This window comes from Nasonia vitripennis (assembly GCF_009193385.2).
Source record: "Nasonia vitripennis strain AsymCx chromosome 4 unlocalized genomic scaffold, Nvit_psr_1.1 chr4_random0007, whole genome shotgun sequence".
NCBI lineage: Eukaryota > Metazoa > Arthropoda > Insecta > Hymenoptera > Pteromalidae > Nasonia > Nasonia vitripennis.
In genome coordinates, this window is record NW_022279643.1 from 3164880 (window position 1) to 3179453 (window position 14574).

Here is a 14574-nt window from a genome sequence, read left to right on the forward strand (position 1 = left end):
CACTGGCCAGTCACTAGTCTACTCACCAGTTTTGCTGCTCAATTTTCTATGAGGGACAATGTGGTCCTTACAAAATAATTTAAAAATTAAATAAATAAATATTTACTTGATTGTTGTCCAGCTTAATCAATCGTGAATTGTGCTGCTGTAGCGTATCATCTAAAAGTAAGCAAGGTAAACATGTAATGTATGTAATGCTCCTCCCAGCGTTAGCCAACATAATGTGCTGCCCGACTCTCACGACGGAGACGTGATGGTATGGTTAATTTTACGAGAGTCATATTCTGGTGCTGCATTAGTTAAATGCTGCAGTCAATTATAATAATTCCAGCGCTGCATTTAAAAAATACTGTAGCCGATTCTCATATTTCCAGCGCTGCATCAAAAAAATGCTGCAGCCGATTCACATAATTCCAGCGTTGCATTAAAAAAATGCTGCAGCCGATTCACATAATTCCAGCGCTGCATTGAAAAAAAGTGCTGCTTTTATAATATTGTACAGTTTATAATACTTTCATGTACAATATTTATAATGAAAATTTTTGTATATTTATTATTCGATTGTTTCATTTTGGCATTATTTATTAATAGCAATTTTAAATGTTGTCTATCTTTTACTTTATAGATAGAGCTACATATAACTGACCATGACTAAAAACTGGCGATGGCAGATAGACGCCAACTTTATCATATGACTGATCTTGTAATTTATTTATTGTCCTGTTTATAATCTAAACTTTCTAAAACTGCATTATATATATTTTTTTGATGAATGGTAAGGGATGCAATTTTCTTTTGTAATTCATTTAGCATATTAGTTTCTTTATACAAAAATGTTGCATTATCAAATTCTTTAATGTTCATTATAACATTAGGTGAATTAAAATTACTTATCGTTAAACCGTTTGCTTGCATTTTTTTTCAATTGCATTTAGTGCTATATTTTTACTTGCACATTTTTCATATTTAGGATGATAAAAATTACAATTCACATAGTACTGTTGGAATCTGTATTTGTATTGCTTCTTGTAAAAATTTATCCCACTCTTCATCTTCATTGACAAGCTGTTTTGCTATAGACATGTAAAAATAATAATCTGATAAAGTATCGTTCTCGGATTTTTGGATTTACTAAATACATTCTGCTTAATATTGGGGGGGGGGGGGTTATTACATTTTTTCTTTTGTTCCATGTTTTTTCGTCAAATGTGTAATGTATTGGTATATCAGAATACAAATGATTTCTTGCATTAAGATCAGTTTAATTTAATTTAAAAAGTGCGGTTAATGTCACTTTTATTATTTTATTTTTAATTTTTTCTTCCTTTCCTTTTTCGAAATATACATATTGTTGATCTTTATCGTGAATAGCTAATCTTTTTATAACGTGTGAAATTTCGAGTAAACAATCTTCTAATAATCTGTGCATAGCTTCAGGACGCTCAAATATCTTGTATTAAGATATTGATTGATTTCATCATATTTGTATTCGTCTTCTTCCTTACTTAAAGTTTGATTTTTATTGTTATTATCTTCTTTAAAATTAATATCTTATAAATAATAGTTTAAACTTATTTTAAATACAATAACTTACCTTATATATTAAAAATTTTACAGATATAATAGAAAATTCTAAAAAACTATTAAACGTTTTTTTACCCTAGTGGAAAAAAATGTAATAAATTGTAATAAAACGTTAAAAAATGTAATAATATAGTCAATATATTTTTTTAATTATTAATTTTATAATAAAATGTAACAATGCATTATCAATTGTAAGAAAAAGTAAAAGGATGTAAGCAGAAGTAAAAAAATAAAAAAGTCGCCATTTTCTTATATAATATTACGCTTACAGACAATTTTTTACATTTTGTTATAATTTTGTATTGTTACATTTGTCGTTTCAAAGAAGAGACCCCCATGAAATTCTGGATCAATGGATTTGTAATAAATTGTAATAAAACGTAACAAAATGTAATAAAATATAGCAAACTGTGATAAAAAGTAAAAAAGGTCCGAAATCCAACAAAAACGTACAAAATGGTACGATTTGTTACATTTTCTTTGTTACGAGTGAAGAGTGCAACGAAAAGTGACGGACCCCGGGCTTGAACCGAGATCCTCTGGTTTGCAATGCAGACGTTCTGTCGTCGCGCCACGGCCGCCACCGCATTGCACTCTTTTACTCGCTCTCTTATAGTAATTAGACACCCGTGACGTGTATCCACACGTGACACTCATATTTTATTACACTTTATTATTGTTGAGATATGAGTAATTTTTATTCTACTATCCGTACACACTATAGAGAATATACGAACAGGCATACGTGCATGACTATAGCAAGCAGGATAGACTAGCACGCGGTAGCGGTAACAATAGGTATAGTGTAAAAGCGTGAGTATAGAGTAAGAAAAGCAGCTCGACCGTCCAGAGCGTAAAATGGCCATATAGAGAGCCCGAGCACATGTTGTGCGTATCCGACGATATAAGTGTCATCTACAACAATGAGTATTAAATAAAGGTACCACACTAACCCGAAGGGTCCGTTGGAACAATGAGTATTTAATAAGGTACAACACTAACCCGAAGGATCCACTGGAACAATGAGAGAGAGAGAGAGAGAGAGAGAGAGAGAGAGAGAGAGAGAGAGAGAGAGAGAGAGAGAGACAGAGAGAGAGAGAAAGAGAGAGACAGAGAGAGAGATAGAGAGACAGAGAGAGAGAGAGAGAGAGAGTGTGTGAGAGAGAGAGAGAGAAAGAGAGACGAATCCTACAGGTGCGCGCTCAGATAGTTCTTGCCTCCCGAAATATAAACATCGCGACTTGGTTCGTCTACACGATATACCGGTGTGCTGTGCCCAGCAGCATTGAGAAGTGTGTGTGAATGTATGTGCCGCGGAACCTGGTCGATCCGGATTTTCCTGCAAAGCTACACGGTGCAGCGAACGAGCAGAGAGATCGTCGTCCAGGGTCAGGAACGTCGTGCACGAGAGAACGGAGGTTTGTGAGCGCGCAGTGGCTGAGATCGTATGTATGTTTGTGTGCACCTACGGGAGGTTGAAACCGCGCGCGCGACCTTCTCGGCGTTAGACGCGAACGACAGCGAATATTTTAGTGTCGCGGCGAGTCGCAATTTGTTGACGACTCGCGTATTTATTTTGACTTTGTAAATTCACGTTTTTTTAACGTTTTTTTTCACGTTTCTTTCGCGTTTATTGGAATATAACCGTAGTCTTTTTATTTTACGAAAGTATTAGTGATTTCTCGACCTTTCCCACTAGATTTCGATCACGACTCCTTTCCGCGAATACCGCCGCCTCCGCGAGCGTTACCGAGACACGATCAACGCAGTTGAGCAGCCGAGCACGCAGCAGGCGGTGCGTTGACCACTACGAGATAAAGCAGCTTCGATAGCTGCATGCAACGTGAGTAGATCGCGGGCGTCGAGGAGTTCAGCGCCGCAACGAGGGATTGCGATTTCGTTGATTGTTATCGTCTTTCTCGCACAAATTCATACCCCGTTACAATCTGCACACAAAAATACACAATCAAAGAATACAAAAATTAAACAACATACTTATACATAACCATATTAATAATTGTATAATGTATAGAAAAATTAAATTAATGTTCAGTATTAACGTATATAAATAAATAAAATATTAATTATCGAGAATACTAGAAGATACGTAATATAAAATTAGTTAAAAATTTTTTAATATAAATTTTTAGATTATCAGTGAAACATTTATTTCAATAATTAATTTTATCATCTTGATTTTTTGTTATTACTAAATCTTATGCCTATAATATTTAGGCACGACCGCGACACGGAAGTGCCTTATAGTTTCGTGTGCGAAAAATGTGTGAGATACGATATCTTACGCAATTTTCGACCGATCGGGCTGAAATTTTAGGAGGTCACCTTTTGCAAAAGCTAAAAAACTATTTTATTTATCGCGATCCTCTACGTCGTTTTGAAATGCGGGCACAATTTTTAATAAAAATTTTCCTGTGATGCAATTATCTCTGAGACTTTAGTCAATCGGGCTCAAAATTTTTTGGGAACTCGTCTCATAATAGTATGCTGACGGTCCTATTTTAGGCCTGATTCTTAACATATATACAAAATGCGGCTACCTTCAAAAATCGCTAAAAACGGTTTTTGGGCTGTAACTTTAAATCCAAGCATTCTACAAAAAAAAGTTAAATGGAAAAGTTGTAGAACTTTGTAAAATACAACTTTTTTCTATTAACATCAAATCATGAAAATGCTTATAACTCGAGTTTACAGCCCAAAATCGATTTTTTACAGCTAAAAACCAATTATTTGCCATAAAACATTACGGATTTACGTTTTAAATGAAAATGTTAAATGTAAAAGTTGTAGACATGTTTAAAATACAACTTTTCTATTGACATCAAATCATGAAAATGCTTATAACTCGAGTTTACAGCCCAAAATCGATTTTTTACAGCTAAAAACCAATTATTTGCCATAAAACATCAAATCGCGAAGCGATGCAAGGAGGAAAAACAACGCGGCCGTTTGGCCGCGCGTGGCGCGCTAGTTTTAAATTATTTTTTTGGCGTACTCTAGATAAAGCAACATATAATTGACCATGACTAAAAACTGAAGACAATAAATATAATCCTACATTGTCAAACAATTGACTTTCAGATTTATTTATAGTCATAAATTTTCAAACGGCTAGGGTACCTACAAGCCGAAATATTAATGATTTTATTTTCTGCGGTTTAACAGGGGCTCTTATGAGAAATCGTGATTTCATTGTAATCATTGATACATTGTTAAACATTCAACGGTAAGATTTAGTTGATAGAAGCTTGTAGTACAACATAAATATTTAATAAAGATTTAGAGTACTTGAAATACATGATTGGGTACCTCTAACTCATAAATACTAATCATTGAAAGCAGAAAACGCACATTTAACCTCAAAAAATGCATCAAATCAGCATCTACATGAAACTTTTTAATGTTAATCAGAGCAAGCATGTGTGTTTAATTTTCTTGAATAATTGTTATTTGTTGTTGGTTCATCTATACAGCTTATTTAACATTGTATATTTCAAGAACAAACAGAAAATAAAAAGTACACCGATTTTGACTAGCGCAGTAGGTTGAGAACTCCCTTAAGTAAGTCTGCGGTAGCTGAAAAATGGAAATTCTGAATTTTGGCCATCGAAGAAATGTTTATACCTGATAATATGGCACATATAAACATTGTTTTATGTTTTTTACATTATACCTGAATATATTTAATAGTTTAATTCATTTTTAAACAATTTAGGAAAAATATAAACAAAAAATTGTATTTTTCATTTTTTGACAAATTAAGGTGTATCCGTCCCGTTAATTTTTATAAAAACCACCGTTCAGTTTTTGCTAATAATTTTTGTAGTAAAACATAAATATTTGAAGATTGTTATGACTATTATGAGGGTTATCAATTTAAAGTGCAGTTCTGATCTCGTTATACCTATAGGTAACCAATCAGCAAATAATCAGACTTGCGTATTAAATGCTTCATAACAAAGGCCAACATTTTTTAAAGAGAGACCTGTAGAATCTTCTTAGAATACGGGAAGACGGTACGCCATAAAGATATCATTTTTTTTCAAATATGTGTATAAGGATAAAATAAAATTGACAGACATTAGATGACATTTTTTAAATGATTTTTCTCACAAAAATACAATAAAATAATAATAACATCTGCTCGTTCATACTCAACAAAAATACATAATCATGTTAAATGCGGAACAAATTCTGATATTTTTTCATACATGTATAAATTGCATGATTGTACAACGCTTATATACATTATATAAACAAGAACTAACAATTGTTGCTACTCGCTTTCAAATAAAACAAAATAATACTTATTTAAGCTAATCGTTAAACACTGTTTAACATCATTACAAAATAAAATGAACTTAATTTATAATTTTTGGTTTTGATTTGCACAGTAAATGAAACTGTATGGATCATTTATCAATAAAGTGTTAACATTAAACTGTTGTTAAATTTTTGCACTAATAATAAAAGTACCACAAGGATCATAAAACTATGAATAGATTTACATGTCATTTTGCTGTTAAAATTTTATATTAATGTTAATGTTGAATAAATGATAATAATGTAAATTAATTTAATAATCTGGAATAAGGAAATTAAATATAGATAAAAGCTATATAACCTATTTTTTGTTATATTCCGAAAAGTACTTCTATTATTTATGTAATAAAATATAATAGTATTATTTAATACGTTTAAATAACGATACTCAGATTGTTACATGCTGTAGTATATTTTAAGTTTAACATAATAAATTTAATTTTTAATACGTAACAAAAAGGTACAATGTACTTACAGAGTATATAGTGATAATTTTTGTTACATTGTTACAAAATAAAAGGAACTTTTTTCTTATTAAAAATAATGATTGTCAATATTTTTTATAAATACTTTAATATTTAATATCACGAAAACTAATAAAACTGTTTAAAATTTCAACCTTTTTTAACGTCTTCCTTTTTACGCTCTTTTTGTTGTCTAAGCTCTTGTTCTCTTACATTTTCTAAATACTTTTGCCTACAATTTCTAATTTTTTTTTTTTGACAAAATATCGGTAACACTATATAAATAATTAACTTTATTTACAGCAGGTATATCAGATTGGTCTGATAAGTAATCGCAGTACACACTAATTAATAACCTCAAAAGAGACCCTTCTATTGTTTTGATAGGTGAGCCTTTAAGTTTTGTACTTACTTTATCTACATTAAGTACCCTTTTAGCAAGATCCTCAGAGCTCCAAAACATTGGTATCAGCTCTCCTATAAATGATTTTGGACCCATCGTCTGTATTCCATACCATCCTATTATTGGAACAGCTAATCCTTCTCCCAGATAAATAAGATCATCATAGTTTTGTAATCTCACCTTTGGTTCTATATTCTTCAACAGAATGACTTTCACGTTTCTTTCTTTCTTTTGTATCGGCATCACTATCACTAGAACTTGAGAGATTTTCTTGCCCTGGAGATACAGGTTTGTTAGGCGATAAATTTTGATCATACCTGGCGGGTGAAACTAGTGCTTTATTTTTATTTAATGCACTATATAACGTAGATGAAGAACCTTTAGCTGGTTCTTTAATGCGTTTTCCAGCATTTTGATTAATGATAAGTGAAGGTGATAATGCTGTTTTACGTGACTCATTCACTTTTGGAGAACTAGTTCCTGGATGTGTACCACTTGCATCAGGTAGAGAAGCATTAGCTGCTTTTTTAACGTGTTTTCTAGCACTGCGATCACTGATAAGTGAAGGTGATAATACAGTTTTAGGTGACTTATTCACTTTTGGAGAACTAGTTGTTGGAGGTGTACCACTCGCAGCAGGTAGAGAAGCTTTAGCTCGATCTTTAACGTGTTTTCCATCAGCATTGCGATCACTGATAAGTGAAGGTGATAATACGGTTTTAGGTGACTCATTCACTTTTGGACTAGCTGCTGGAGATGTACCATTTAATGCAGGTGAAAAATTTCCAAGTGACTCTCTGTTGAGATTTTTATTAGAAACTGGTGTAGATGATGCAGAGGATATGGGCGTACTGTTCTGGCTAGTCTCTGTTTCATTTTCTTCGAAAATATTTGATTCCTTGCGTGGTATATCATCTGACCGTAGACGCGCCAATCTAATTTTCAATTCCATGTTTGTGACACTTTTTTTTAATGACTTTTTATCACCACAGTCAGAGTCATCTTCAAACTCAGATACATTTTGGCTCAATCTACTCAAAACACTTTCTGATCGATTTTTCAAACATGTCTTTTTGTTTCTTTTTCCCACTTCTTAAGAGATAAACTTTCATTCGTTTTTTTTTTTTGTGAGTTGGGTAGTTCTCCAAAATCCTGTACAATTTTTGGTATCTTATTTCTAGTGGTTTCTTCAATTTCTTTAAGTTGCATTCTACTCTCTATAAAAACACAAAATGAATTTAAAAATTAGAAAAATTGATTACTAAGCGAGTTTATTTAAAAAAAAAACGAGATTTCAAAAATAGATTGTTACCCCCTAGATTAATAATGTAGCACGGATAATAATCGAAATGCTCATGTTCATCTTAATTCACACGTCCACTTGGCATAGTATATTTTTCGTGTGTCAAAATCTTTGAAACTTTTTGGCTGAAAATGGTCTGTATCTTCTAGGGAACATTTGATTTCTGTTATATGTTTGGTGTAGAATTTTTTCGGTTCATCGTGAAAATTAACATGTGCATACATTTTTGCGTGTACGTATATAACGCATGGTAACGTTAAACTTTCAAGCAAATGATATATTTTTATAAAAATGTGTATATATATACATACAAACTGTACTTTACAAATATTAATGAAAAAGCGTCTATGAATGATGTTCAATCAATTTCACATTATTAAACAATAGTATCCATTTTTCATAAATAATAAATAAGTATTAGAACCTATTCACGGCACGACATTATTAACAGCAATGACAGCAACGTGGAGTGCATGAACGACTTGAACGTAGGCACAAGTAGATAAAATACCGCAGAGTTTAAGGTAACTTACGACAGTTCTTTTTCTGCCGTTCTGCGACCTTCATTCTGCAATGTGACGGTAAAATCACGTAAAAAATTCCGTACGGAACACCCAATCAGCATGGAGCATGGCTCTTGACTCCATTATGTTTGCTCCTTTATGTATTGTATATTCGTTATCTAGTAATACTAGTAATACTATACATACATACGTGATACTATTGTTTATGTTACATATTACAATTTAGACTTGTATGATAATGATACAAAATATTATGCATTTTAATAGTTTATTTGTGATTATATGTGATATGTAAAAATTAACAAAAATATCCTTTTATAAAGTTATAACCGTTAGAATAATACAGTGCGTTCACATAATGTCTAACAAACGAAAACAATATTTATATGATTCTAAAGTTGAGCCAACAGAATATTTAAAAAAAAATTAGGAAGAGCGTAAGAAATCACAGAGTAAGTAACACTTCAACATATGAGAACTTAAAAAAAAAATTTACTATTGTGCTTTTTGAGTATAATTAAATTTTTTGTATTTTTTCAGGCAGTAACGTTTATATCAAATAAGGAGGAAATTAATGAAGAAATAATTATTGAAAACTCACAAGAAATAGAAGATGTTAAAATAGAAGAAACTGATTCTTTGGTTGATTTTGTTATAAATAACCAAAAGGCAACAAATCATGCTTATGAAACTAATGAATTCTCAAGTTGTCTACCACCACAAGTAAGTTTGTTTGGTTAAGTATAACAATCTATTTTTGAGATATTTGCAATCATAAAATGTTCAACAAAAAATAAAACCTTTAATAATAATTATTCCTTAAATCTGATGGGCAATAAACGCTACGCAAAGAGCTTTGCTAAGGCAAAAAATATACCTTTTTCCATAATTTCAAGTGTATTAAAAGCTTTTTACATCTGTAACTGTTGGACGTAAAGAAACCATTTTTTAGTTGTTTCTTTAGTTTTTTATTTATATTTATGCTTAAAAACTAACCATTTAAATTATTTAAAATTTGTTCGCTTTGGATGATTGTAAAAAAGTTCAATCGTATTTATTATTTCCCTTTTAAAAAGAACCACATATTTTAGTCGTCATTTAGTTGTGGTTACTACTCTGTAAAAAATATATTTGTACAATTGCTAATAAGGAAATTGTAGGAACATCGCTAATAAGAAAATTGTAATCATTTTTTACATTGTTTCACGTTTTTATACATTTATTTTTTTTAGTAAAAAAGTGCATTTTCATATAACACTTATGCACAGTATTTGACATTTCCTCGCAATCATGTACATTATTTCATATTTGTCACAAGTCTGGTTTTTTCGAGTTTGTTTCCGACATAACGACACAACTCTACTTTAAAATGAGTTTTTTATGTGCCGGTGGTTACTCTAGGATGTGGTTTTGTTTATTTCCAACAAAATATTGCCTTTTAATCCATTTTCAGACAGTATATAAAGTGCTTCTTATAAGAAAGAAGTTCTCCTTATAAGAAAGAAATATATCTTAGAAGCGTATAAGATATTAGCTCAGGCGGTTAGACGTTTTACTGACACACTGGAGACCCGGGTTCGTTCCTACCTTAGGTCACTTTTTTTATTTTCAATTAATCCTTTAGTGTGCCAAATATTTGTGAGGAGCGGTGAAAAATCGTGAAAAATGTTTTTATAAATGTGCAACAAAGTGAAATAAAGTGTAATATATTCTTTAAATTAATTTTTCTTATTGTTCCAAAACTTAATGCTTTTTTTTTAGTTTTTCACAATTGTACACATTTACGTTACATTGTTTCACGTTTGCACACGATTTATCACAATTGTTCATATTTATCATTTTCGCTAGGGTTCATCCGCAATTGTGCTTTGTTTATTCATTTCAATCATTTTAATTGGTTCTAATCTTCAACCATAAGCAGGACTTAAACCCATTTATTTTTTGAAATAACGAATTTCTGTACATAACAATTAACGGTTATAACTAATTAATTTGTAACAAGCACGATTTTTGTAGATACCATACTTATTAAGGAGGTTCATCTGGTATGTCGCTAGTCAAAATGTGTTTTAAAATTCGTATTACCTATTCGTATTAGTCGTTTTTCATTCTATTATTCCCATATTGACTATGTGTTAATGTCAATACTGTCAACTAAGTGTCAATTTTTCTGTAGCGATTGATTTGAAAATTACATCGTCAACCATGGTATTTCTTTTTTCCAAATAAATCTGGCATACTTTATTTAGATAATCTCTAAGTTTTAGAGCAGTCTGTCGCTTTATTAACACCAAGCTACCTTAATAAGAGATCGTAAACTACTCATTTTTATATGACGGCGAGCGAAAAATCGGCAGTAGGCCGAAAAAGTATGCAACAAGGGGCGAAAGTATCATATTTTTCCCGCGGGTGTGTTTACTTCCGAAAATCGTGCATGTCTTACAAAAAAGTTTTTTTGTAATTTAAAAAAAAGAATTTATTTAATTTTATTAAAATTTTTTTATTATAAATTCGGTTTCGACTGTTAAAATCAATTATTTATTTACAAAAAAATATTAATTTGACTTTTATATAATGTTTGAACAAGATCGTGATTACCGTATCAAAAAATAGTCACGTTAGCCCCGCTTAAAACGTACAAAAACACTCGAAAATATGTCCGCGCGTTACAAAAAATATGGTGTGCACCAAGGGCTAAGTGGACTTTTTGACCTCGTGTGGTTGCAGTACTCGTCTGCGGCTTGTAAACGCCCTCGCCTTCGGCTCGGGGTAACTCTCCTTGACTCGTACTGCAAACTCCACACTCGGTCTAAAAAAGCCCACTTTACGCTCTTAGTACACAATATACTATTATTATATATTAATTTTTAATTCATATTGCACGTTATTACATGGAATTAATAAATAATTTGCAATTGACCTTTTTGTTTCAGTCACCACAGCCGATTGCTTTCGATGATTGTACAAACGTACAGGAAGCCGATTTATTTTTTCCGTTTGACAGTTCCTCAAACGTATGTTTATCTGCATTAATATATTAATAATTCAAAATATTCAGTATTTAAAACTTTTTTTTAGGATGGAAACTGAACTTTATGGGAGGATGATGTACATGATAGATCAAACAATAATCTGTTACAACTAATAAATAGTAAAAATGATCAATCTTTATCTATAGCAAATTTAGCGCAAGAAGAAAATTTTTTTAGTTCTGCTTCGACACGTGTTACTAAAAGCAAGGCTGAACTTCTGCTTATGGCACTTAAATTTGCCTTAAGAATTAATTTATCGCATGAAAACCTATCGCACTTGATGCGACTAATAAACTGTATATGTGGATCAGAAGTTTTACCTCAAACACGTTACTCTATCGATAAATTATGCAACTCCAAAGATAATGTAGTACTTTATAGTGTTTGCCCTTTTTGCTCTACCGACATTGGTAAATTCCCGGATTTGAGAAAGTTAGTTACATGCAAATCGTGCAATAAAATCGTTGACGTTTCAAACCCATCAAATGCTTGCTATTTTGCAATCATTGATCTTCTGAAAAAATTCGAGATTTAATAGAAACTAATGAGGAGTATTTTGATTATATTATGAACGTAAGAAAGCATGATAAAAATCATCTTCGTGATATATATGATGGCTTGCTCTATCGGCAATTTGTAAAGTCTTTGCCGGCTTCTGATCGTCATTCGTATGTTATATTTAATGATTAATGTTACCAGTTCAAACAAGATTCAAAAACATGTGTGTAATGGGGCTGTGGTTCGGAGTCAACAAAACAGAAATGAGTGTTTTTCTAGAAAAATTCGTTGAAAGCATTAATCGTATTACTACTGATGGTATTGAATGTACTGTGAAAGATAAACCATTAACAATAAAATTATTTGTTTTAACGACTTGCGTTGATACAGTTGCGCGTGCTCCAATGAATGGAACAAGTCAGTTTAATGCCCATTTCGGCTGTGATTGGTGCGAGCATGAAGGAGTATATTATGATGGTAGTATGCGGTATCCTTATATTATTCCACCGCCACCAAATAGAACCCGAAGAATTGAAGGTGTTAAAATGGCATCTCCGCTTCTAAATTTACAATATTTTGACATAGTACGAGACCAGAATACATGCATTGTGTTTTGGCTGGTGTTACGCAGCAACTAACTGAGGATATTGTAAATTTATTAACTCCAAATCAGATTGATATTATGGATTCTTTTCTCTGTGAAATGAAAACACCAAATCAAGTGTGCCGTTTAACAAGGCTATTAAAGGATCGTGGGAACTGGAAAACTCGAGAATGGGAAAATTGGCTATTATATTATAGTTTACCAGTTTTAGAAACTGTACTTACTAAGCATAAGCCACTTTTAAAGCATTGGTCTTTACTAGTAGAATCGTTAAATATTTGTTTAGAAACTGATATTAATTTTGATAATTTAAATAAGGTTAAAGTCATGCTACATGAATTTGTCTCTCAAGTCGAACAGCATTATTCGTTAACTTCGATGACATACAATGTACATCAACTGTTGCATATTCCTGGGAGCGTTTGTGAGTGGGGACCATTGTGGGCCCAGCTGCATTTTCCTTTGAGTCGGCAAATCACCATTTACTGAATGCAATAAAATCCGCAAAAGGAGTCATAATGCAAATAATAAGAAACATTAATCTCCAACAATCCGTTAACATTCTCGAAGAAATTGTTTATCCTAAATGTTCTCCAATAGTGCTTAATTATTGTCAAATAATTGATGGCCAGCAGGTTCAAAAAAACTTCAAACCTAGTTGAACCTAGAACATTGACAAATCAATATTTTCAACATTAAATGTATCTAAAAAGACTTAAATGTACTCAAAAATTCTCTTTAAAGGTTGTTTGTTTGCTAGCTCAATAAAAGTTAATACTCGCTCTTGCAATTACTATGCACAGTTGGAAAGTTTGCAATTTATTAAGATAAATGGTTATTTACTCGACCTTGAGAATAAAAACGAACTGACTCTTTGTCAAATGATTAAAGTCAAAGATAGTAGCAATACAAGTTCAATCAAAAATGTTTTGAAAATATGCGATAAAACTGTAATCGTCCAATCTCATGAAATTCACAGAATTTGCGTATTTCTTGAAAATTCAAAAAATTCATACATCATTCCACTTTCAAATCATTATTATTACTAATGTAAAAAACCTTATTTTAATAGCGTTTTACACAATAAACATAATTTATTTGTAGACGTCTTTGTTAACATTGTATATAGATTTGTAATAAAATTTTGTAATAAAACTCATTATACTTGAAATCATACAAAATGTATGGTTTTTTTAAAAAACATATTGTAGTACAATTATTTACCCTGTAATCAGTCATGTTGTCTAATCTTAATTAAATCTGTGTACTTCAAACATTTCTCATGATATAAAATGAATTAATATCATTTTTATTTTATTTTTGTATCATCACGTGATAGATTACGTGATTAATCATGTGATTTATCACCTGTTTAATCACACAGTAAATCACGTGATTTATCATGTGATCAATCACATGATCTTTTTCAGCAGGGAAAATTGCCATGTAGCATAGTAAATTCTGGTAATCTGAAATTTTACTATACCGTATACTAAAATTTAATATAAGTCGAGTTTGTCTCCTCTTTACTATACAGTATAGTAATTTTTGATGAAAATTGTAGGAATATTTAGTGATACATTTATCTCCGTGTAAGTGCACGAATAGGCCACTTATCATGCATACGAAGGAAATGGAAAATTCAAGGACTTTTCAAAGTAAAACAATAGTATATTAAAAATTTCGAAAATTTTGCAAATTTCGATAATTTTGAAAATACTTATATAGACACACGCATCCATCGGATAGGCTGCAGAGTGAGGAAGAAACTACTCCCGAAGTTTTTTCCTCCCAAGGGAGTAGTTTTTTCCCGCTGCTAAG

At 31.5% G+C, this 14574-nt stretch overlaps 2 protein-coding genes and 1 long non-coding RNA gene across 19 annotated transcripts in view; 1 reads left to right on the top strand and 2 right to left on the bottom strand.

Annotated features, from left to right (window-relative positions):
• The window catches only part of LOC100114161 (methylmalonate-semialdehyde dehydrogenase [acylating], mitochondrial), a 242410-nt gene that overhangs the window by 83134 nt on the left and 144702 nt on the right, over positions 1–14574 (bottom strand).
• LOC103316780 lies at positions 5685–8599 on the bottom strand. Of its 4 annotated transcripts, none has more exons than XM_031930016.2 (3): positions 8520–8564; positions 8105–8258; positions 5685–8009 (listed from the first exon to the last, which is right to left on the bottom strand). In XM_031930016.2, exon 3 carries the CDS (start codon positions 7742–7744, stop codon positions 6953–6955), a length of 792 nt encoding a protein of 263 aa, XP_031785876.1. In that variant the 5' UTR covers positions 7745–8009; positions 8105–8258; positions 8520–8564; the 3' UTR covers positions 5685–6952. The 4 variants fall into 4 exon arrangements, with proteins under 4 accessions (XP_031785876.1, XP_031785877.1, XP_016844003.1 ...); XM_031930017.2 differs by lacking the exon at positions 8520–8564 and adding an exon at positions 8318–8391 and having other exon boundaries at positions 8105–8240; XM_016988514.3 differs by lacking the exon at positions 8105–8258 and having other exon boundaries at positions 8520–8599.
• LOC100679955 lies at positions 8610–13954 on the top strand. The gene is made up of 4 exons (XR_512550.4): positions 8610–9071; positions 9160–9342; positions 11553–11633; positions 11698–13954. It is a non-coding gene; the product is annotated as an uncharacterized LOC100679955 (long non-coding RNA).

Bases quoted from the DNA above. Each gene is read 5' to 3' on its own strand.
- LOC103316780 (XM_016988514.3), bottom strand. From the start codon at position 7,744: ATGGAATTGAAAATTAGATTGGCGCGTCTACGGTCAGATGATATACCA.